The following is a 26,808-nucleotide window of genomic DNA, read 5'->3' on the forward strand; positions in this document are numbered from 1 at the left end:
CCCCACACATTGAATTATGGGTGTGGGCACTCATGCATGCACAATAGTGTGTGCCCACATTCTTTTGGCAGCAAAGGAACAAAAGGTTCGCCATCACTGCCCTGGGCTTTAGGAAAGCCTCACGAACCCTGGAGGTGACAAAAATGGCCCAATGGACCTACCAGAAGTCCAGAGGCTTCGGCAAGGCCTTTGCACATGGGGTGGGGGGTTGTGCGCATACACAGGGGTAGGGCATTGCATTACAGGTCTGGGATATCGTGTGTGCACACGCCCTTTTGGCAGCCAAAAAAGGTTCACCATCACTAACCTAGAATACACTGCCGTACAATCCAGTGTCTTTATCATGAAATGAAGATGGATTGTTTACTAAACAAATGTGATCTCTTCACCAAGAATCTATCAAGCTTGATAAAAAACAAAATGATTCATGCTTCTCCATGGGTGCTGTCATCATATACTACTACGGGATTCATATTCAGATAGTTCACCATGCCAGTTTAGGGCATCTATACCCAGAGTGAAATGTGGTTTGAAGGCAGCACATGCACATTTAACCCAAAGACCAGTTTCAATCTTTTATATTATCCAAAACTGCAAAGTTAGCTCTCTGTTGTAAAGCTCAACACTTCCTAGGCATTTTACAAGCCTTCTAGGATACCCAGGCTACAGTTACATCATATCTAGCAAAATATCTAATTAGCCATGAGCTTGTTGGCACATGCCTCCCTGAATTTAATTACCATCCCAAGAACAATAGAGCCTGGAGGTTCACATTTAAAAAGGTAGTGAAACACTTACCGGTAAGTACTGGTGCAAATGAGGAATTGGACCAGTTGACGAAAGATAGTATTGTATTCAATATTAGATTATTGAATATAAATAACCCTAAGCAAATAAAAATAGCTTGAAAAAAATTGGAGAAATGCTAATAGCAGTTCAGAAAATATAGAACATACACAGAAAATAGTTTTTCTAAGAACCTTATCCTGACCGGCTTAAGGTTGACTTCCATCCTTCCGAGGTCAGTAAAATGAGGTCCCAGATTGTTGGGGGCAATAGGTTGACTCTGTAAAACCGCTTAGAGAGGGCTGTAAAGCACTATGAAGTGGTACATACTGTAAGTCTAAGTGCTATTGCCATTATGAGGTAAGAGAACTTGATGATGTACAAGATTGACCTATGTTTTTATATCTCTGTTACCTGGAAACAGTTTTTGGAGTAAACTCTGTATTTTTTAAAAAAAAACATTTCATGGACTTCATGAAAAAAGGTTACACAAGGTTCAAAGTACAAAAACAAAGAGCAAGTTGTCTCCTTATTCATTTTAAAGTTTATCCATGACCTAGTCAAGACAAGAAAAAAAAAATCTAAGCTGCATATTTGAGATGATAACTACAAAAGATATGATAATATAAGGGGCGGCATACAAATATAATAATAATAATAATAATAATAATAATAATAATAATAATAATAATAGCTCACAAATTTCTGCATAACTGTATCTTTATAGTTTTTTTATAATTCAATTTATATATTTTATTAACTATATCTATATATTTTGTCAACCCTAAATCAAACCGAAAGAGAATCATTATAGACAGATTAGATTCTTTGATAGTCATCCTTATTTTCCAGCAGGATGGAACTTATGGAAAAACCTACAGAAGAATGCAGACAGTGACATAAGAAAATGCAACTATTTTCCTTCCATCTTTACAGATCTCTTAAATGATTACAAAACAATTATGAAATATGCTAATTGTGATAGTAAGAAATCAAATACTACTTCCAGATTATTCTGTGCCTTAAAACAAATTGTGGTGAAAGCTGAAAAAGGAATTCTGATTTCAAAATCTACTAGTAAGAGTGTAATTTATTTTTATTTATTTTTATTTTAGTTTGTCAAACATGTATGAGTAAACAATTATAAGTATGAACATGACATATAAGTATAAACAGGTAAAGTATACTGTATGCATAAGAAATGAGTATGAATAACAGGAACAGTAGGACAGGAATGGTAGACACCCCCTCATAGGAATAGAATAAGGTCCATGGTAGTCTGATATGTTAAAAAAAATAAGGATGTCCAGATGAATATAATTATTTGCCTTATTTGATATCTATGAGGAGGATGTTCTAAATACATTGAACACCTCTGTGGAAGTGACAGACACAACCAAAGACATTAGCAATTGAAAGTATCTACTCTAACAGAATGCATAAGATTGCAACCAGTTGGGGTGAGATTCATCACTAAATGCTGAAAATGAAGTCCACAGTTAGTCACCTTTGGATTATGATGTCTATATCTTGAAGCCTGAACCTTACTGTTTCTGTAGGAAGTAAAAGGAGCACAAAGTTCATTAATAATGAAAACTTCATCTACGGTGCTCCTTAAGTTCAAAGGTTTGATCTTGGATGGGTGATAGCGGGAGATATTTATGCCTGAGTTAATAAATACAACATGACTGTGTGAAAAAAATTGGCAACAAACTACTTCAGGCTATGCACCCTTTGCTATATTGGCAGAAAGAAATTTGGTTACAAGGAATAAAATAATTGCATTGCTTAGCAGTACAGCCCCACTCCCTCTTAGGAAAATATGCCTGGGGTATATTTGGAATATCTAGTGTTCCAGACCACAAAAGGTGATAACAAACTAGTTCTTCAATAAGGATTCCTCAAAATGTTTTCTTTCATCTCTAGATCAAACTTTAAAGTGCCTGAATGAAGCTACGTTTTGGCTTTGCTTTTGGCCCCAAATAAATCATTATCAGTACATGTTACTGGTGGTAACTGACATACCAGCAGAGGAGCTGGATCCTGTGTCTCTCCACATTCACATAGCATGTTGTTATCCACTTGAACAAATTGGTTTTACATTTAGGCAACTCTCAATCTCAAGACAATAATAGGTAATGCTCTAAGCATGGTTGTAGCTGACTTCGCTTCCATTTTGGACATTTAATCCTCAGCTTCAAGTCAATACAACTCTTCTTACAATTTGCATTGCTGCATTGCTGCATAAACATGAGACAGCATTGGGGCATCCTTATGGAAACCATGCCTTAGAATGGATATTCAGAACTAGTTCCACCATACACTAAGTAACCTCCAACAGTGGCAAAAACAGGTACAAAGACTTGGGAATAACTTCTAGAATAGTTGGAGAGCTCAATATTCCCATCTCAACATAAGTAGCATAAGTAGCAGTCCAGACAACCAATATTGAAGTTGATAATGTTGTCCCTTTTTCTCCTAGGATTTTTATTTTCTTTAATATACAGAAAGAGATATAAAGAAAAATAATAAAAAGAGAAAACTTATAACCAAAAATTTTATCAGACAATAGGAAAAAAGTAATTTTTTACAGCATTAAATCTTGGCACACAGTAATATTTCATTAGATCAGTAGAAAACAAATTCATAAGCAGAGAGCAAACACATATAAAAAAATCCAAGAGTATAAGCCCAATATGACACTACCTTTTCTTCATATGTAACCATTCTATCTGCTATACTCCATTCTCATTAAACCCATATATATATATCCCTCATATATTGACAAATTCCATAACTGCTAAATAATTCAAAATCATAATTCACATACAGTGGTATCTCTACTTACGAACTTAATTTGTTCCATGACCAGGTACTTAAGTAGAAAAGTTTGCAAAGAAGAAGCAATTTTTCTCATAGGAATCAATGAAAAAGCAAATAATGTGTGCGATTGGGGAAACCACAGGGAGGGTGAAGGCCCTGTTTCCTCCCAGGAGATTCCTAGAGAGGCCCCACTGAGGCTTCTCCCTGCCTTTTCTGACCCTGCTTCCTCCCAGGAGATTTCTAGAGAGGCCCCGTGGAGGCTTCTCCCTGCCTTTTCCTGTTACCGTTTTGAAGGTTCAGGTTTGTAAGTGGAAAATGGTTCTTGAGAAGAGGCAAAAAAATCTTGAACACCCAGTTCTTATCTAGAAAAGTTTGTAAGTAGAGCCGCCCCGAGTTTTCGGAGAGGGGCGGCATACAAATCCAAATAATAAATAAATAGGTAGAGGTACCACTGTATATTTTAATCCATCTTCCCAAAAATATGTAAACAAACACGGATATTAAACCAAACATAACAATTATGAGGCAAGCCTATAATTTATATATTCAGTATGAAGCTGAAGGCAAACTCTTTAAGACTCCTAACCATTGATTTATTAATAAGGAATATCCCAACTCTTGCATGTAAATAACTGATATCCACTTTGGTGGTTGATGGATGGAAAGAGGGATAGGTGGGTGGTTGAGTGGATGGATGGATGAAGTACCATCCAGTCATTTTCAGCTTCTAGTGACCATATAGATATTCTCCATGACCACCTATCCTAATCTGTTCTTTCAAGTCTCCCAACAGTGCATTGATTGCTGCAATAATTGACTCTACCCATCTTGCTGCTAATTGTTGTCGTCTTCTCTTTCCTTCCATTTCCCCCCAGCATTAGACCCATTTCCAGAGAGCTGGGTTTGTGCATAAGGTGTCTGAAGTGGATAATTTCAACCTAGACACTTGAGTGAGAATTCTAAATTGATTTGTTTGAAGATCCATCCACTTGTTTCTTAGCTGTCCACATTATTATCAGGAGACTTCTACAACACCAAAGTTCAAAGGCATCAATAGTCTTCCCATCCTGCTACTTTTTAAAACTATAAATTCTATTGATTTTTATAATAAAATAATAGTAAAACAAATACAGTACACACAACATGAAAATAGTGCACAGTGAAATTGTGCTCCCGCCACCCAAGAACAACATCCTGCTACTTTAAAGTCCAACTTTCACTTCCATAGAGTGTCACAGGAATACAAATTTGTGCAATTCTGATTCTTATAACTATAGACACATCATATTTGAATATTTTTTCCAAGGTCCTCAGAGATGTCCAGCCAGATATTAATCTGTCTTAGTAATACTCTTTAATAATCATAAAAATATAAAGATTTTGAATCCTCAAAAAGACATTTAATTGAACACCTAGCAATTCCACAGTTTTGGACAATCCTTATCCCCCTAATAATACCTTGAATGGTTTTTTTAAAAGTATAGGTAATAATACCCACATTAATGGTCCACATTAATACCCCTGCTGGACCTAGAACTCCCAAAAAGAAAAAAAATGTACATGATATTTTCAAACTGGGATTATTCCCCCAGTGTAAATTTATGATGATAATAAGAGTCAGCTGCAGTCCAACATTATTCAAATATATTTTAGTCTTTAAAGCTGGAAATGCATCTGAGTTCTGACTAAATAATCCCCTGCCAAGATATCAGAAAAAAACATGTAATCACTTAATTGTGCATATAATGTTTTCTCAATTTGATCACTTGAATTCCTTTGAGAAATAGATTTTGAAATATATGTCCAGTAATAAAAATAAAGTTAAAAGCTCTTGAATTGTAATTTAGTTTGTGTTGATCCATCCCATAAGAATGTTAATTATTTATCATCCTGCTTAAAATATGTTAAAGCTATTAACATAAGAATCTAAATACATATATCAGTTTTTTTCAGTTTCACCAAAATTATCTTTCCCATAAACTCTGGTTTTTAACCTTCAATTTATATCAACATTAATGTGAAACGATATCAATTTGGAATCTTTACATCTTTAAAGATTTTTTTCCTTTGAAGTAATTATTCTGAAATAGTTAAAGGAAGTCCAACCTAGGTTAACTGTATACAATTCCATATATTGCTATAAACTTTATTATATGGAAATAATTGTCCTTATAAGGAAGTGGAAAGATTCTGACACAGATCCAAACAACAGTGAATTGTGAAAACCTTTGTGGAATAGAATAGAATCATTATTTTAGCTAATGAAGAGTCCAGAGATGGGATTCATAGATTCAGCAGGTTCTGACCAGTTCTAGAGAACTGGTAGCGGAAATTTTGAGTAGTTCAGAGAACCAGTAAATGTGACCTCTGACTTACTATTACCCACTATTCTTTGCTTCCTGGGTCCCAGCTGATTGGGAGGAAATGGGATTTTGCATTATCCCTCCCCTGGAGTGGGAAGGGAATGGAGATTTTACAGTATCCTTCACCTGTTACACCCATCAAGCCACGCCCACCCAAACACCGCATTCCCGCCAAGCCACACCCAACTGGCAGTAAAAAAAATTTGAATCCCACCATTGGACCAGTCCATAAATCACCTGGATACCTAAAATTAATATTGATAGTTAGTATCTTAATTAACTAATTCAAATTGATTAATTAGTTTCTCATAGTATAATAGGATCGCCATTTCCAATCTTCTCACTGGCTTCCTACAAGCAAAATCACCGTTGCAAATTGGCATGATCACATGACATTGTGCTTTATAACCATTTTAGCAATGGAAATTCTTGTCCCAATTGAAGTGGTTAACTAAAGATTACCTGTATAAGAGACCTTGGCACCTGATAAATTAAATGCTAATGGGATACATTAGTTAATTATCGTAATGACACACATCATGAGAATTTGAAGCACATGGATGAGATTATTGACAATTGAAGAGAAATTAAAGAGACACTTGTTCATCTGAGACATATACAGAATGGACCAAAAATCAAACCCTAATAATCACAATACGTTTTATTAGGGTGTTGTTGTTTTTATTACTGATAAAAAGTTACTACACTTAGAAATGTTTGAAAGTCATGTGTCAAATAAATGAGGAAGCGTTAAGAAGAAAAAGTGGTTAAGACCCCAAAATATAAGCCAGGAGTCTGTGAGTTCAAGTCCCACTTTATGCATGAAAGCTGGCTGGGTAACTTTGGGCCAATTACTGTCTCTCAAACCAATTCACTTTATGTTGTGGTTAGCTCTGGCCCAGCCCCTGCCCCAAGGACTGTGGATGTGGGGGAGACATCCACATGCCACAGTCCTGTTTTGCTCCCGGTGGAATCTGATGATGAAGGCTCCTCTGACCAAGAAGACATGAGTGACCGGGAGGAGGAGAGTGTGGCAGACAGTTCAGACGGAGATCAATTATCTAACTCCTCCTTGGATTCGGAACAAGAGTTAATGATACAGCCACGCATGCGGAGAGCGATGCATAGGCAGCAACAACTGAGAGATTATTATCAAAGAAAATGAGGCCACCTGTGGTTGGGTGGGGCTGTGGTAATTAGTGAGGCTGCTATAAAGAGCAGTGTGTAGGTTTGGCCATTGTGGAGGATTATCTGATCGTTGTGTTTCGTGCCTGCTTTGCTGACTTCGACCTTGGTGTGTTGCTTTTTCCCCGCTTTAAAATTAAAGCAGAGCAAAGGGAGTTTCACTTTGTGAAAGAAGAAGGACTGTGAATTGCCTCACAGCTGCAAGCTAAGTATCTCAGAACTGATAAGGGACTTGTACCAATTACCAGTTTGTTTGGAGACGAGTGCTCTTTGCTATACAAAAAGAGGGCTTAGTTTAAGTGAATTTTCATTATAAAAAACATTGTTTTGAATTTTCAAATGTGTGTGTCTGAAAATTGTACCTGTGAATTTTCGGGATGATTCTACCAGAGAGCCCGACAGAACACTTTACAGGGACGTTGTTGTGGGGGAAATGGGAAGAAGAGGAATATTTAGTGTGTTCACCATCTTGAGTTACTTATAAAAATAATACGCAAAATATAAAAATAAATAACGATCAGTTTCAACATTTGATGTAATTTATATGAAAAATTACCTATGTGGCTTGACTGTAGGTGCACCCTGTATATGTGGACAAATAGTTACCTGATGTAAGCAGCTTTTTTTAAAAAAAAAACCCAACTCTTTGAACGATAATCCCAGAGGAATTCATAGCTCTGAGAGCAACTTTTAGCCGGCTAATTTTATATTTGCTTTGAAGCTAGGACAATGCTGGCCTATAAGATTAGTAGCCTAGCACACTGCAGCGACTAAAGATATTTTTTTAAAGAGCCTGGTACACTGATATGGAAGAATAAAATATATCTGACAGGCAGATACATATATCTGCATGGGATCAAATAATCTTGAATAGAGGGCATATGCATACATAGCTGAGGGCAGATGTGGCTGCTTCTCCAAGGGATTGTATAAACTTACTTATTTTCTCCCTTTGAAGCTACTTTGCAAACAATTGAAGCTCTCTGTGGCACGGTCCCTCATGGTCCCCCCAACGGATCATTGTCACAGCTACTGGATTCACAAGTCTTTCTTGTTAGTTTTTTAGTGTTGCTTTTGAAATCTTAATTCCATCTTTTCGGCTTTACCCATAAAAATATTTTTGTTCTCCAGCAGTCTTTGTGACCATAGTGTGGATAATTTCTTTGGGCAGAATAGAATAGAGCAGAACAAGAATAGAATAGAATTCTTTATTGGCCAAGTGTGATTGGACACACAAGGAATTTGTCTTTGGTGAATATGCTCTCAGTGTACATGAAAGAAAAGATACATTTGTCAAGAATCATGAGGGACAACACTTAATGACTGTCATACGGTACAAATAAGCAATCAGGAAACAATATTAATAAAACTCTTAAGGATACAAGCAACAAGTTACAGTCACACAGTCATAAGTGGGAGGAGATGGGTGAAAGGAACAATGTGAAGATTAATTGAGGTGCAGACTTAGGAAATAGTTAGACGGTGTTGAGGGAATTATTTGTTTAGCAGAGTGAAGGCGTTTGGGGGAAAAACTGTTCTTGTGTCTAGTTGTCTTGGTTTGCAGTGCTCTATAGCGACATTTTGAGGGTAGGAGTTGAAACAGTTTATGTCCAAGATGCGAGGAGTCAGTAAATATTTTCACAGCCCTCTTTTTGGCTTGTGCAGTATACAGGTCCTCGATTGAAGGCAGGTTGGCATCAATTGTTTTTTCTGCAGTTCTGATTAACTCCTGTCCCTCATAGAAGGAGGAAGCTAGGGCTGGTATAATAGAATCTCTTAACTAATTGATCGGGAGTCACTCTGCTAACATCTATGTCTAAAATAGGACCAGAATTGTGTTACAAACCAAGTTTGGCCCGCAAAGTTCACAGCTGAATAGAAGACTCTTAAATAATGTATCTCAACCTCAGCAAATTTAAGATGATGGACTTCAACTTCCAAAACTCCCTAGCCAGCCATGTTGGCTGGGGAATTCTGAAAGTTGAAGTCCATTCATCATAAAGCTGATAAGGTTCAGAAACAATCCTCTAAAATCTGGGGTTAATGCCAATTTCCCAACAAACCTAGAAAACAGCAGGGGGAAATGGGGGACTTAGTTCACACACTCCCAGATTGATTGGTTAGTTTTATATCCCATCTTTCTTTCTGGAGCTAAGGGCAGTGATAAAGCACTTCCTCCTATTTTTCCACTAGATGTGTATGTTTTTGTAAGTTCTTCTTCTAGTAATCCTGTAAGGAAAAGAGAGGATCCTCTCAGCCACCATGAACTTATTATGGGAAGGCCAGGATAAAAAAAAAACACCACACAGTACAATGCGATTTATAAGTGATTATCATTGACATCTTCTAGGTATTTTGTCAGTGTTTGACAGAAGATATGCCAGAGTTTTACAGTTTGACAGTTGAGTTTGATGAGGTTTCATTTCAGTCACCTGCCAAAAGTAAAGCGGGCAAGAAAAACTAGATGCCCCAAATTCTCAAGTAAAAATTCATATACAGACTTGCCTGAACCATTTTGAATCATATGCCCATATCATCATTCATCCTTAGGCAAGAGAACCAGAGGGTTTTGGACTCAAAATGAAGACGGGGGATGCCATAGTCAGGCTGTATTAACTTCATACACAGCTTCCTTAAGTAGCCATTCTTGAACCCAACAGTTCTGGATAACTTACTTACTTACTTACTTACTAACTTACTAACTTACTAACTTACCTACTTACCTACCTACCTACTTACTTACCTACCTACCTACCTACTTAATTACTTACTTACTTACGTACCTACCAACCTACCTACCTACTTAATTACTTACTTACTTACTAACTTACCTACCTACCTACCTACTTACTTACCTACCTACCTACCTACCTACTTACCTACCTACTTAATTACTTACTTACTTACTTACTTACCTACCTACCTACTTACCTACCTACTTAATTACTTACTTACTTACTTACCTACCTACCAACCTACCTACCCACTTAATTACTTACTTACTTACTAACTTACCTACTTACCTACCTACCTACCTACCTACTTAATTACTTACTTACTTACCTACCTACCAACCTACCTACCTACTTAATTACTTACTTACTTACTTACTAACTTACCTACCTACCTACCTACTTACTTACTTACTTACTTACTTACTTACTTACTTACTTACTTACTTACTTACTTATATGCTGCCCTTCTCCAATGACTTGGAGCAGCTTACAACATATAAAAGAAATAATATACAGTATAAATCTCCAAAATCCAATTAATTTAACTAATAACTCTGAAACTCTAGAGACATTAAAAGTCACTCATTCCCATTCAAACAAGAAACATACATTACATTAGTCAGCCAGGGAGCTAGAGTCTAGTGGCCCCAAGCCTGGCGAAATAGATGAGTCTTCAGACTCTTACGGAAGGCAAGGAGGCTGGGGACAGTACAAATCTCTGGGGGGGAGCTGATTCCAGAGGGCCGGAGCCCCCACAGAGAAGACTCTTCCCCTAGGCCCTGCCAAGCAACATTGTCTATTTGACAGGACCTGGAAAGGCCGACTCTGTGGGACCTAACTGGTCGCTGGGATTCATGTGGCAGGAGGCAGTCCCGCAAGTCCCACAAGATTTTATCCAATCTTCAACCATCTCTTTCTAGGAAAGGTTGCTGAAGAAGTAGCTCCAGAGGGGCCCCGGAGAAAGCATATTATCTTGATGTTAGGTAATTCTTGTGTTCACTTTCTTGTTCTTGTGTTCACTTTCCTATTAAAAACACTTCCCTCCTGAATAAGGAGGGAAGTGTTTTTAATAGGAAAGTGAACATAAGATCAAGGGGACACAATCTGAAGTTAGTTGGGGGAAAGATCAAAAGCAACATGAGAAAATATTATTTTACTGAAAGAGGAGTAGATGCTTGGAACAAACGTCCAGCAGATGTGGTTGGTAAATCCACAGTAACTGAGTTTAAACATGCCTGGGATAAACATATATCCATCCTAAGATAAAATACAAAAAATAGTATAAGGGCAGACTAGATGGACCATGAGGTCTTTTTCTGCCACCAGTCTTCTATGTTTCTATGTTTCTATCTTTTTCAGTTGAGCTTCAAAATAAGACATGGTATTGAGGTGGTATTGGTCATCCTTGTTGAGGATCTCCAATAGAGATGGGATGGGGCAAGTGCAACTGTCCTGGCTTACTTCCAAGTCCATCAGGTGTGGTGTCCTTCTGGGCTGTCCTCAGAGATTAGGAGTAACCAGCACTGTGTTGCAATAGGTTTCCTTCTTTATCTGTGGCCAGTTTCAATTGGTGGTGGTGAGAATCAAGCCTCTTTCCCACTATTACTTAACATGAAGCTACTGGAGGAGTTCATATGTAGTTTGAGGTAAAGCATCACCATTATGGAGAACATATTCAATTGTTTATTTGCCCCGAGGCCAACAAAATAATGTGAAATATTTCTGGACTCTCTCAATTGTGTTGATGTCAGATATGCAATGTGGGTTCCATACAGGTGAGCTGTATTCTAGGATTGGTCTGACAAATGTTTTGTAAGCTCTTGTTAGCAGTTCAAAATTACCAGAGAAGAAGCTGCGAAGGATTAGGTTAATAACTCTTAAAGCCTTTTTGGCAATATTGTTGCAGTGGACTCTAGGACTTAGGTCACTGGATATGTATGAGTATGAGGCTGTAGTCCTGGATGGGAAAGAACAGACTCGGACTCAATTTTAGTAAGATGCAGTTCCTACCAGCACTGGAGATCATATGCCTTCAGAAGAAAAGTCCCAATAAGTCATCTGAAGTTGTGAGGTTTTCTACATTTAGTTTTTGCATTGATCCACCACTGGATATCATTCCTACCTGATCTTCCTTGGGCAGACTAACTTAATTTAGCTGTGGTTTGACTTGCCACAATTCCACAATTTTATTATTTATTATTTACTATCCAAAAGAGTTGGAAAGATTCTTAAGAATGTTCACCTCATTCGACCTTTTCTACAATGCTCACAGGTAACTTTTACAGTATATAAACATTGTTATATCTTTGTATACTACCAATACATACTTGACTAAACAAACAAACAAACAAACAAACAACTGCCATCTTTATCATCAGAGCTCAGAGTTTCCGAGTCTAAATTCTGGAGAAAATTCATCTGCTTCTTTGCACTCAGTAGCTTTAATTTCCCCCCGTGTTCTTCTTTACAATAGTATTATATTTGGAAAGGTGGAAAAGTTTCAGCCCCGATCTGAGAAGAGTTAATTCAGCCCCATTCGAAGAAAAGAGAGCTGCATCTCACAATGAGATTTCCATCCCTTGTCAGGCCTTGGTATCATGTCTGCCAATGTCCTGGATATTAATTTAAATGGAAAGATGCAGGTTATTTCCCCCTGGGCACCTTACCACAATCTCTGATTATTGCCTGGCGGATAAATATGCATTAAAATGCATTTGTCAAGCCTATATGTTACATGGCTAAAACAGCCAGTAAACAAAAGAACTGAGCTCCCTTTAAAATATGTTTTTTATTTCTAAGCATATGTACATACTGTATATAGTCAATTCTTTATCTCCATGCACTGCCTTTGTTCACAGAATACATGTGATCATAGCAGTGATTGTGTTTACCATTGTATTTGAGAACATACGGAAAAAGGAAGGAGGTCAGATTTATAGTGTTTGAAAAGTTAATGCTTCATGGAGTTGTGAAATTCTCACAAATGTAGCACAGGTATGGAAGAAGGAGCAGGATCATATTCTTTCATCCCATCTTTTCATCACCTGAGAAGAACCTGGGGGGCAGATGATGTTGTTTGATTGCAGTGTGTAAGTTGTCCCAAGTAAAGCTGTCTTTTGCAATCAACTGATGTGTCAATGCCATTTTGGAGCATCTTCAGGACTGCCACAGTAGGGCTACCTAGAGCTGTGGGAATGGGGAGATCAAGATAGCTGGGAACATAGAAACATAGAAGTCTGACGGCAGAAAAAGACCTCATGGTCCATCTAGTCTGCCCTTATACCATTTCCTGTATTTTATCTTAGGATGGATATATGTTTATCCCAGGCATGTTTAAATTCAGTTACTGTGGATTTATCTAACACGTCTGCTGGAAGTTTGTTCCAAGGATCTACTACTCTTTCAGTAAAATAATATTTTCTCATGTTGCTTTTGATCTTTCCCCCAACTAACTTCAGATTGTGTCCTCTTGTTCTTGTGTTCACTTTCCTATTAAAAACACTTCCCTCCTGGACCTTATTTAACCCTTTAACATATTTAAATGTTTCGATCATGTCCCCCCTTTTCCTTCTGTCCTCCAGATTATACAGATTGAGTTCATTAAGTCTTTCCTGATACATTTTATGCTTAAGACCTTCCACCATTCTTGTAGCCCGTCTTTGGACCCGTTCAATTTTGTCAATATCTTTTTGTAAGTGAGGTCTACGGAACTGAACACAGTATTCCAAATGTGGTCTCACCAGCACTCTATATAGCAGGATCATAATCTCCCTCTTCCTGCTTGTTATACCTCTAGCTATGCAGCCAAGCATCCTACTTGCTTTCCCTACCGCCTGACTGCACTGTTCACCCATTTTGAGACTGTCAGAAATCACTACCCCTAAATCCTCCTCTTCTGAAGTTTTTGCTAACACAGATCTGCCAGGAACTTGCAGCCAAAATGAAATTCTTTCTCATTATCCGGACTTTTTTTGTCTTTCTTAATGTTAATTGTTAAGTCTGAAGTATTATTGTTGTTGTCGTTATTGTCAATTTTTGACACCTTGCAATGGACTAGTCCCTGCAGTTTCCTTGATAGGATTGTGGAAGTGGGTCTCCTGGGAACCAAGGACGTTCTCACCAGGTGCTGGGGAGGTGTAGACTGAAACCAACTGGACTTTGGACAGTGACCAGACTGGGCCATGTGACAGACATGTGGACTGGGGGAAAGAACTTTGACTTTTAATTTGGGTGGGAAAACCTCAGGACCTTCAGAGTCAGGTTTTCACCAGATGTACCACTACGACATGCTCAATAAATTTGGACTTTGAGGAGCACCTAAGCCAGTGTTTTTCAACCAGTGTGCCGTGGCACACTAGTGTGCCATGAGACATGGTCAGGTGTGCCGCGAAGCTCAGAGAGAAAGAAAGAAAGAGAAAGAGAAAGCAAGAGAGAAAGAAATCAAGAGAGAGAGAAAGCAAGAGAGAGATAAAGAAAGCAAGAGAGAGAAAGAGCGAGAGAGAGAGAGAACAAGAGAGAAAGAAAGCAAGAGAGAGAGAGAAAGAGAGGGAGGGAAGGAAGGAGAGAGAGAGAAAGACATAGAGGGATGTAGGGAGGGAGAGAGAAAGAGAACAAAAAAGAGAGGAAGGAAGGAAGAGAAAGAAAGAGGGATGGAGAGAGAGAGAGAGAAAGAGGAAGGAAGGGAGAGAAAGAAAGGGGGAGAAAGAAATAGAGCAAAGGGGAGGAAGAGAGAGAGAATTTTTTTGTCCAAACTTTTTTAGCCCCCCCCCCCCCCCCGCTCCATGTGCCCCAGGGTTTCGTAAATGTAAAAAATGTGCCGCGGCTCAAAAACGGTTGAAAATCACTGACCTAAGCCTCAGAATTTTGATTGTGTTGGTTCTATTGGAACCCTGACATGATGTTCATTGTCAATGCCACTGGTATTCAAGTGATGCTCCAGATGTTTTGCCATTGGTACTATTTCTATTGGTGTTTGCCTTCTTTCTTTTAGAGCAGAACAGAACAGATAGAACAGAACAAAAGAGAATAGAATTCTTTATTGTCAAAGTGTGGACACACAAGGAATTTGTCTTGGTGCATATGCTCTCAGTGTACGTAAAAGAAAAGATACATTTGTCAAGAATCATGAGGTACAACACTTAATGATTGTTATAAGATACAAAATAAGCAATCAGGAAACCATCAATATTAAAAGGATACAAGCAACAAGTTACAGTCATACATTTATAAGTGGGAAGACTTAACAGGGCAGAATAACTTTTGCCACAGTTGTTCAGATCTTTGTTTACATTTTGCAATTTCGTCTAGTTGTTTCTCTTCTCTTTCAGATGTCTTTAGTTATCACAAAGTGCATTATCCAGACTTTTTTGTCTTTCTTAATGTTAAATGTTAAGTTTGAAATATTATTGTTATTGTCGTTATTGTCAATTTTTGACACCTTGCAATGGACTAGTCCCTGCAGTTTCCTTGATAGGATTGTGGAAGTGGGTTGCCCTTGCCTTCCTGCCAGGGCTGAGAGAGAATGACTGGCCCAAGGTCACCCAGCTAAAGCAGGCTTGAACTTACAGTTTCCTCTTTTCTAGCCCGATGCCTTAATCACTACACCAAACTGACTCTGCTACTATGAGTTCTGCTTAATCATGATTCCCACTAACCACTGTATTAATTTCATGGATGTGCACAGACACTATCTTTATTGTAATTCAAACTAATTACAGACCAGATGTTTTCTCAGGTTTCCCTCATGCCTCCTTGCCCATACACAACCTGAGATGGTTTCATGTTTTAAAAGAAGTCAGAAAAATCAAGGCAATATACAAAAAAATCTGGAATTCAAGGAAACAGAGTTGGCCTTCTCCGGGTCCCGTCAACTAAACAATGTTGTTTGGCGGGTCCCAGGGGAAGAGCCTTCTCTGTGGCGGCCCCGACCCTCTGGAACCAGCTCCCCCCAGAGATTATAACTGCCCCCACCCTCCTTGCCTTCCGTAAACTCCTTAAAACCCACCTTTGCCGCCAGGCATGGGGGAATTGAGATATCTCCCCCAGGCCTATACAATTTATGTATGGTATGTTTGTATGTATGTCTGATTAATAATGGGGGTTTTAAAAATGTTTTTAAACTATGAGATTTGTTATGAATTGTTCTATTGCTGTTGTGAGCCGCCCCGAGTCTACAAAGAGGGACGGCATACAAATCTAATAAATGAATGAATGAATGAATGAATGAACGAACGAACGAACAAACAAACAAACAAACAAACACACTTAACTGCCATCAAGGATGGCAGTATGGGCCACAGACAAATCTGATTTGGGAGAAGCCAGCCAGCAGAAATCACGAACCAAAAAATCCTAGTAAATTATGTCTCAGAGTTTAATAATGTTCCAGTTTATATTTTCTGTCTCTGAAATCAAAAAAGCTAGAAGAAAGCAAAAATAAAGACATAGTAGTATGTTGGTTGCTTGTAAAGTTCATCAACTTTTGTGAAAAGGAAGGAGGCAGAAGAACAATATAGAGCTGATTTCATAACATGAATCAGAGGTGTAGGGCAATTAAAAAGATATTCAGACAAAATTGATGAACATGAATAGAGAATTTGCAAGTATAAATAGCAATATATGATCTGGCATTTACAAGAATGGAAATATATTGAGGGGTAGTATGATGTAGTAGTTAAGGGGTTACATTGTCACTAGTGTCTGCCTCTTGACTGCAAAATTTTTTGCAAGAGGTTTCTGATCGGATTTGCTGAAATCTCACCCCCTAGAGAATTTTAACTTTCAAAAACCATTTTTTCCCTTATGCTGCTAAGGTGGGAGTTTTTTCAGCTTCTTAACCACAAACCTACTTAGGAATTGGCAGAAAGACCATTCTTCTGACTAATAAAATAGGAATGTCCAGATGTCCAGAATGGGAATCCTTCTCAGGCTCTGATCATACCATTACACTGAACAACTTTGAACCAGACATTGCCTGCCAGCCTGACTTAGCTCACAATATTGTTGTTGTGGGGAGAAATGGAAGAGCCTTGACCTTATATAATAAAAATGGGGTATAAATCTTACAAAGAAAAAAAATCATAAATGAGAAATTGCTTCTTATCAATTATGGATATTTAGTGATTTCCATAGGATGAAAAGAGAATCTTGGAGCGTTGAATTTTATGATGTTTCAAGTACAGCAAAGTTAGTAAGAGCAAAAACATTAAAATTTTAAAGGATCAAAGAAGGCATTTGTTCTCTAAGCACTTTTGCCGAACCTCCGGGTTTGGGGTTCAGGAGGCCGCTGGGAAGCCCCGCCGCCCGGCTGTCACCTTTTAAAACAGACGGGGGGCTTCCCAGCGTCCTCCTGAACCTGAACGCCAAACCCAAACTTCCAGGTTCAGCATTTGGGAGGCCTCCGAGAACCCCCCGGCTGTTTTAAAAGATGATAGCCGGACGGTGGGGCTTCCCAGTGGCCTCCCGAACCCAAACTTTTGCCAAACTTCCGGGTTCGGGAGGCCGCTGAGAAGCCCCGCCGCCCGGCTGTCATCTTTTAAAACAGCCGGGGGGCTTCTCGGCGGCCTCCCGAACACCGAACCCGGAAGTTCAGGTTTGGCGTTCGGGTTCAGGAGGATGCTGGGAAGCCCCCCGGCTGTTTTAAAAGGTGACAGCCAGGCGGCGGGGCTTCCCAGCGGCCTCCCGAACGCCGAACCTGGAAGTTCGGCAAAAGTTCGGGTTCGGGAGGCCGCTGGGAAGCCCCGCCGCCTGGCTGTCACCTTTTAAAACAGCCGGGGGGCTTCTCGGCGGCCTCCCGAATGCCGAACCCGGAAGTTCGGGTTTGGCGTTCGGGTTCAGGAGGATGCTGAGAAACCCCCCCGGCTGTTTCAAAAAGCGACAGCCAGGCGGCGGGGCTTCTCGGCGGCAGCGGCGGCAGGTTCGTAAGAAGAAAAAAGTTCGTAAGAAGAGGCAAAAATTTTCTGAACCCCGAGTTCGTATCTCTGGTTGTTCATAAGGCAAGGGGTTCGTATCATGAGGTACCACTGTACTTATTTTTTTAATGGTAAAAACTCAGGTGAAATTCTTCTGTGACTTTAAATATTTTTCCTAATACATGCATTTAGGACCAATTTCATAAATTGCATACCAAGATCCAATTTGATCTCTGTAAATATTATTACTGCATCTAGGAAGATATTCACTTAGGTAGATTATTCACAGATCCCCCACAAGTTGATGAGATCACAAAAGAGAGGAGTAGAAATTTATTAGAAAAAAGAGTGACCTTATACTACCAACAGAAACCAAGCTACATCTTTCTGTATCAAGCAAGAAATAAATCTGTTTCTTGCTTTTCATTAGTTTCCTCAACGCGGTAGGTAATTTCACACAAGTGTAGTAGAAATCTTCTTAACTCTCCCTGTCTCAGTTATTCATTCTTCCACAGAGTATTCTCAATGGGCTCAACCAATCTAGTTTCCCCGGAATTTCTGCTATCGTTTTACCAAATACCAAATCATTTCTCTACAATCTCTCCGACTCTTGCTATCTCGCAATTGGCTGTTTCTTTTGGGGGCTCTAAAACTTTTCCTTTTCAGAATCTTATCACAAAGCTCAGTAGCATACGATTACATCCTCGGACAGAGTCAATCCATAAAGGTGTCAGTGGTTTAGTAGTTAAGATGCTGAGCTTCCCCTGGGGAGATCTATCCTGGAAAGCTGCCTTCAAGATGAGATAATCCATTGCCTTGCCTGAGTACAATACAGTACTGACAGTTCTTGTTTAGCAACCCTAATTGGGAAAGCAACTAAGTCATTAAGTGAAGCAGCTGCTAAATAAAACAGCAACTGGGCTTTTGATTTTCCTTCGGCTTTCCTTTGTTTTGCAGGCCTGCAAGGTGGTGAATGAAAGCATTGATTGGAAAGTTACTTTTTCATTATTGTTGTACGTGCAAAAGGTCCAAGGCAGTAGCTAAACAAGGACTACCTGAACTGTCAAATAATACAGTTTACAGAGGGTCTGTAAGGACTTAGGGAGAAAGGTTTCTTTCAAAATGCAATTTTCAGGACTACTATATGGAAAGCACACACGCAAATATTTTCTTGCCTTTATAACCTATGACAATCCAAACATAAAATTAAATTCAATATCCCAATTTCTTTCTCTCACAAAATAGTTTCTTGCAGAAATGAAAAGACTATTAATAACATTTAAATCTGCAATTTTAACCATTGTAAATTTGAATCAAATATTCCATCAATCAAGCAGAACACTTTCATTACCTCTGCTTTAAGAGAATTTTAGAAATAACAGGAATGGTACTCTATAGCATTGTAGGGTAAGTGTTAAGAATGTAAATAGACATCAAATATAAATACAGTGTTCCCTTGATTTTCGCGGGTTTGAACTTCGCGGAACGTCTATACCGCTGTTTTTCAAAAATATTAATTAAAAAATACTTTGCGGTTTTTTCCCCTAAACCACGTTTTTCCCCACCCGATGACATCATATATCATTGCCAAACTTTCGTCTGCCTTTAAAAAACTTTTTTTAAATAAATTTTAATAAATAAACATGGTGACTAATAATCTAAATGGTTGCTAAGGGAATGGGAAATTGTAATTTAGGGGTTTAAAGTGTTAAGGGAAGGCTTGGGATACTGTTCATAGCCAAAAATAGTGTATTTACTTCCGCATCTCTACTTTGCGGAAATTCGACTTTTGCGGGCGGTCTCGGAACACATCCCCCGCGAAAATCGAGGGAACACTGTATTCTTTAACTAAATTTTCCTTTTTAAAGTATCTATTTCATAATCTTTGTTTGCAATATTTAAATATGGGCTATTACTCAAAAAATAAAATTTGGAGTTAAAAATGCTGTTAGACTTTTTTAAAAAATATTTTAAAAAATGAAGCAGCATGGTATTTCTTACTAGTTCAGAATTTACTAGATGATTTTGTATTTTTTAAAAAGGATGTTTTGGCACCACATTGTCCTTCCTTACTATGCAATAAACTCAATCTAAGTGACATTAAACATCTGGTAGGACCGAGGTGCGTTAATTGCTTGGGTCTTTTGAACCATTTTACAAATGCTTCTGTGCAAAACAACCTGTTTTTTCCCATGACTCAAGACAATGATTTTCCAATTGTTTTCTTGTTCACATCTAATACTTTCACACTTCAAAAGGCAATTTGGAGCCAAAAAATAAAATAAAATAAAATCTCTCTCTCTACCTTGCTTATATGGTTAGTACAGTTGACGGAAAAGGATTGTAATGAGACTTGGCAGATTGTTGCTTACAACCATAATCTTGTTAGCTCATTGCATTACCTACTACGGAACCAGTGTCAACAGCAAAGCAGCAACATACACTGACGTCTCTGAGATTGCTAGTGGGAAGGGGAGGCAGGACAGCTTCACCAACACCCGTTGCCTAAAATAAACAGCAAGAGAGGTCCAGAGGAGCAGAGAAACTTGCATGCCTTTCAGTTACTGTATGCATTTTGTTTGAAACAGTGCATCTTGGTTAAAAGAAAAACAAATTGTGGGCGAAGAGGTTACCATTAAAGCATATACACTAGGGTAAACCTGGTTCTGGCCTAGCTTTGCTCTAGTTTTCTTCTTCTATTACTGTATTTTTATTACACAGGTAGTCCTGGGCTTATGGTCACAATTGAGCTCAAAATTTCTATCATTGAGTCATTTATTAAGTTTTGCCCCTTTTTACAGCCCTTCCTTGCCTCAGTTGCTGAATCACCACAGTTGATGCCGCCCCTCTCCGTAGACTCGGGGCTCACAACAAAATAATAACAATGTAACAAATATAATATTAAAAACATCTAAAACCCAACATTAAAACCATACAACACAATCATACCATGCATAAACTATATAAGCCTGGGGGATCTCAATTCCCCCATACCTGGCGATAAGTTAATAACACAGTTGTTAAGTGAATCACTGAAGTTGATAAATTAGTAACAAGTTAGTAACACATTTATTAAGTGAATCACTGCAGTTGATAAGTTAGTAACATGGTTGTTAAATAAACCTGGTTTCCTCCATCGACTTCGCTTCTCATAAGTGCATAAGTGCCTTCTGTCCCCTGTCCTAATGTTTTTCTCTTACTAGCATCATGTATATAAACATTGTTATATCTTTGTATACTACCAATACATACTTGACATAAATAGATAGATAGATAGGTAGATAGGTAGATAGGTAGATAGGTAGATAGGTAGATAGGTAGATAGGTAAAATGAAAATTAAATAAGTAAGTAAGTAAGTAAGCAAGCAAGCAAGCAAACAAACAAACAAACAAACAAACAAACAAACAAATAAATAAATAAATATGTTCGCAAAAGGGAACCCTGTGACCTCGGGACAATGCAACCGTCATAAATGTGAGTCAGTTGCAAAACTGTCTGAATTTGGATCATAGGACCATGGGAATGCTGCAACAGTCACAAGTGTGGGAAATAGTCATAAGTCATTTTTTCCCCAGTGCTAAATGAACTGTTGTAAGTCGAGGATTCCCTGTATAACATTAGGAAGTTTTATTTGAGCATGTATACTTTTGCCAAGGCTCAGAAACTACTAATCTGTGCCGGATGGAGACGGTCTTTGCAGCCGCCCATCTAACAGCTTGCTGTTGTCGCTCTTGGGTGAAAAATAAAGAACTTAATTCATGCAAGTGCCTGTTTCCTTGATCGCAGCTCAGGAACAAACTTGGCGAGGAATAAAATATTCCCCCAATGTCATGTGCAACCCACTCTAATCTACGGCCACCTTATTGCACGGCTATAACCTACGCAGGAGTGGGGTAGGACCTTTTCAGACAGACTAACTTTATTAAAATGTATAAGCTTCATGCATTTTAATCACATTGGTTAGTCTGAAAAAGGTGCTTCCACGCTGCTCCTGATTTTTGGCTCTCGCAGACCAGCACTGCAATACAGTGACTTATTATGCATCGTGCTTTCAAACTGGGATGAAGAATGCGACTATAAGCCTCCCTACCAAAGTCCCCAGTGTATCTTTTGTCATCCACTGAAAGGCATGGAGGAAGCTGGTGCAAATGCTTCGTGTTTCCATGCTTGTCAAGAAAAGGGGTGCAAAGGAAGGAAGGAAGGTTACCTAGCAGAGGGTAACAGGGCTTGGGCCCAACCCAGGGATGATCTTAATTATTTATTATTTATTTATTTATTTATTTTGTCCAATACACAATGAGGGTTTTAGTGGGTATATATCTATATACACATAGTAAAATACATGATGAAGGTTATAGAGGAGATACTCATAGTAAAAAATATCTAAGAAATAATAGAAAAGAAGGTACTGTATAGTAATAGAACATATCAATGAAAGAATAGAAGAAGAGATATAGGAATAGAAGAAAGGTATAGGAGATATAGGAGAGCAATAGGACAGGGGATGGAAGGCACTCTAGTACTCGCCCCTTACTGACCTCTTAGGATTCTGGATAGGTCAACCGTAGATAATCTAAGGGTAAAGTGTTGGGGGTTTGGGGATGACACTCTGGAGTCCGGTAATGAGTTCCATGCTTCGACAACTCGGTTACTGAAGTCATATTTTTTACAGTCAAGTTTAAATCTGTTGTGTGCTCTTGTGTTGTTGTGGTTGAAGCTTAAGTAGTCGCCGACAGGCAGGACATTGCAGCATATGATCTTGTGGGCAATACTTAGATCTTGTTTAAGGCGTCTTAGTTCTAAACTTTCTAGGCCCAGGATTGAAAGTCTAGTCTCATAGGGTACTCTATTTCAAGTGGAGAAGGGCTCTTCTGGTGAAGTATCTTTGGACATTTTCAAGGGTGTTAATGTCTGAGATGCGATATGGGTTCCAAGCAGATGAGCTGTATTCGAGGATGGGTCTGGCAAAAGTTTTGTAAGCTCTGGTAAGTAGTGTGAGATTGCCAGAACAGAATCTACATAGGATTAGGTTTACAACTCTTGAAGCCTTCTTGGCTATATTGTTGCAGTGGGCTTTGGCACTTAAATCTTTTGTTATTAGTATGCCAAGGTCTTTAACCGAGTGGGGATTATCTGTGATAATTTGATTATTCAGTTCGTATTTGGAGTTCAGATTCTTCTTCCCAATGTGTAGGACAGAGCATTTGCTAGTATGCCATCTACAATGACACTTGGGAGATAGTCTGACCTGCAGCCAATTTTTTTTTTAATGTAAGATATGTGAACACAATCATGAGGTTTGTCAGTCCACTTTACCCTCACAGGAAAAATCACACTTCTGAATGGGTATAAAGTGCCTTTGCCTTTGACTATCTGGAAACTGACTGGCCTGGAAGGAAGATCTTCCAGGAAACAGAATTGTTTCTGCCCTTTTGGTCTTAGAAATGAAGGAACGGACTCAAAATTCACTCAGGACTAGAGGTGGGATGCAGTGGGGGTAGAAAAAATGGAGCTTTAAAAAAAAAAAGAATCAATTTTTAAAAAGTTTTGTAAAGAGCTTGACATGGTTTGATTCCTTAGATAAAAGTTTTGAATACATTGATTTTAGCTTGCATAAAGAAGCCCAAGAAACATGGAAAACATAAACTATTCATTTGAAAGATTAGATCAAAGTGTGGGGCATATTTGAGAGCTTGTTCCACTGACGTGGCTGTGGCAGGACTGAAATAAACTTAATTCGGGATGAATTGGCTAATGTGAAAAAAGAGAGTCCTTGATTAGAAAGCTTTACAAATCCTTATAAACAGAGAAAAATGTGGACTAAGCCACTCCCACCCAGTCACATGACATTTAATCCACCACCACCACCCATCACATGAACATCAAGCCACTCCCACCTGGTCACATGGCCAGCAAGCCACACCCACAAAATAAGCCACGCCCACAGCGTGACAGTAAAAGTTTTGGCAGCCCACCACTGCTCAGGACCTTAAATTAAATGTGGTCTTGTACCAAGTAGAGTAGCAGGCAAGCCAAAAGAAAACTCAGGGTCCAACAAGCAGCATTTATATATGGTAACTCACCTTGTCAGAACTTTTTTGCAAGACTCCTCGGGCCAAATGCGGATGCGAATAAATTCATGTCCTTTCAAAAACCCCAAATAGCTCATTGGCTAACTGATCTCAAGGTGCTAAGCAGGCTTGGACCTGGTGAGTCCTTGATGGAAGGTGACCAGATAATCCCAGGGCTGTAACCTAGACTGGAAAGTCCTAAAAATACCCTATCATAAGACAACAGCAAACCAATTTCATATATTCTTGCCCAGAAAACTACACAGATGTGGTTTTATGGTTGTGTGCTCGATGTGGCAGGCCGGTTAGTCGTATTCTGCGAATTGCAGCAAAAACAAGGTCATATTTTTTACCACAAACCAATTCAGAGAGACTCTAACTTCCCCTGTCTGTTTTCAATTAACCGCCGTTTATCATCTTGCCTAGAGGCACTAGTTAATCTTAATTGCATTTTATTCAAGCCAGCCAGCTAGATTCAGAATCCATGATTTGAAATCGGATGGCTAGAATAAGACATAGTTAAGTGAACTTCGTATAGGTACAGAGATAAAATGAATGTTTATCAGTTTAAGTTATTATATCCCATTTCTCAGGGCTATACTGGAGGGGAAAATAATTAAGGTGTACAAAACTGTGTGGGCCTAAGATTTATTCCTGGAGCCTATCAAACTTTAACTCAACATCCCGATTCATTGGATTCAACTCTTATAACACTCAGCCACCATGGGTAAAAGAAAAAAGACTATTAACTTTCCATTGATGACTGTCATTTTACCTCTTATATTTGCCCACTACTAGTTTTAGAAACAAAGGGAGTAATCTTTGAAGAGCAACCAGACAACCTAGTTTTGCATAAAAATGAACAGTGCCCGCAGCGGATGTAACTTTCATAATTGTTTTGGCGTAATTATTGTACAAGGTTTTTAAAATGTCCTTATTTCATTATTCCCCATTTTCTATCATTCTGGGATGGCTTGTATAAACTGTCTTTTTTTATAAAACAATTAGTTCAAAACCTGGTGAAAAAACCCCAACCCAACAGAATTAAAATAGCAGAAAGCTTTTAAAACCTTACAATAAAAACAGCATTATTTCCCCCTAAAATCCAATTTATATCCCAGTCTATGTAAGAATGGGCAGTATAGTATATCTCTTGTCTCAGGATAATAATCCATGAAACTAATAAAGCAGACCATTGTCTGTAAAAATTAGACTATTTCACATTTGCTCATTTTAAAGTGGCAGAAGAATATTTCTGGGTTTTACCTAAACTATTATTTCCCTTTAAGAGGTGATGATTTGAACTGCAGGGACTCATGGTGACGAACCTTTTTTTATAATGTATTCATACATTTAAACTTCCTTCCTCCTTGGACAGCTCACAAAACAAAGAGTGGTGCTTTATCCTCACAAGCCTATGATGTAGATTGCAGTAAGAAATGGTGATTGAGTGAGGACTATAATTGTCTCCTTGGTCCCAGTCCACCACTGGTGGCTATATGACACCCATTTTGTCCACACTAGTGTTCCTTTTATAGTGCTTAAAGTACCAACATGAATTCAAACTATAACACGTGGGTGGGGTTGGTGAGTCCAGGGTCCCCTAATGGTCTTTCTGATCAAGATTATCTCCATTGCAAGAGAATTCCCCAAAACAGACTGGAAACAAAAGCTGTCCTAGTGCACATTACAAGCAGCAGAGCAAGGAGAAGCTCAATTGCAAATTCCAGATGACATACTCATTATGTATCATTTCATTCTCTTTGTTTTACAGCTGGGAGAAAAACCAAGAATCGTGGAATAATCTGGGTCCCAGTGACCAGCACAAGGTAGGTGCAGGATTACCATCACCAGCGTAGAACTAATGAAAAAAAGAGTCCAATAATTAATCCTGGAAAAACCTTGGCAGGTGTAAAGTCTGCCCAATAAAGACACCAGTAGACCTGGGAACTTGCAAAGGTTTATTGTATGTGAAGTAACAATAACATGCATCCTTATCTCATTTATCTTTTCTTCCATTCCTATATCTTTCCCACTATTCCTCACTAACTTATTTTATTTTATTCTTATATCTTCTCCTCTATTCTTTCTTTGATATATTTTACTACATGTATATTCTCTATAATCTACAATGTTCATTGGACTAACTAACTAAGTAAGTAAGTAAGTAAGTAAGTAAGTAACTAACTAACTAACTAACTAACTAACTAACTAACTAACTAACTTAAATAAATAAATAAACAAATAAATAAATAAACAAACAAACAAACAAACTGGAACTGCTAACAATAATAACAACAAGATGGCCACGCCTGCAGCTATTTATACCTCCTGGTGCCAGGCTGATCCAGCCAATCCAAACTCTGTATTTTCCCGCCCAAGGATAAGGGGCAGGCCACATTTCTCAACTATCTTCTGGACACAACACCAGGTATAGAAAGGAAGATCTGAGAGTGTGAGGATTTAAGGGTCTGTTTTTCAAGCCTGCATTTTGAACATGTGTGAACTTTAAGTTGTCGAGATAGGTAAACACTGATTTAGGGAATATAAATACTGATTTAAGGAGTGCATTTTAAGGGGGGAGAACTCATACCACATTAATGTGATCAAGGTCCAGGAAAGGAAGTGTTGTTCATCAATAATGCCTTCTTCCCTAGTTATTTGCCATGTCTGTGGACTCCAAAGACCTGAAGAAGGATCGTCCAGACTGCTGAAAGTGTCACCTTGAGTCAATTCCTTACTCCTGCCATGTCGAAGGAAAGTTGCTGGACTTGTCATTGGCACAGCTGCATCTTCTGCCGTCTCGCCAAGCAGAACATGTCGGCCTTTTGAGAGTTCTCCACGAAGCTTCTGCCTCAGCCAAGATAACTTTGCAGCTGTTCTTCCCTGCCTCTGCAGTTTTCTGGTGTCAACCGCAAAGATCACCAATCAACA

The 26,808-nt window shown here is 38.6% G+C and overlaps 1 protein-coding gene across 1 annotated transcript in view; it reads left to right on the forward strand.

Annotated features, from left to right (window-relative positions):
* Positions 1 to 26,651, forward strand: part of NDUFA4L2 (NDUFA4 mitochondrial complex associated like 2) — a 63,662-nt gene extending 37,011 nt beyond the window's left edge. The window contains exons 3-4 of the mRNA XM_070740964.1: positions 25,649 to 25,703; positions 26,532 to 26,651. Coding sequence (XP_070597065.1) covers positions 25,649 to 25,703; positions 26,532 to 26,588 — 112 coding nt within the window. The 3' untranslated portion in view covers positions 26,589 to 26,651. The remainder of the gene's footprint in view (positions 1 to 25,648; positions 25,704 to 26,531) is intronic.
* Positions 26,652 to 26,808: the final 157 nt, after the last annotated feature.

Source organism: Erythrolamprus reginae, chromosome 2, assembly GCF_031021105.1.
Source record: "Erythrolamprus reginae isolate rEryReg1 chromosome 2, rEryReg1.hap1, whole genome shotgun sequence".
Taxonomy (NCBI): domain Eukaryota; kingdom Metazoa; phylum Chordata; class Lepidosauria; order Squamata; family Dipsadidae; genus Erythrolamprus; species Erythrolamprus reginae.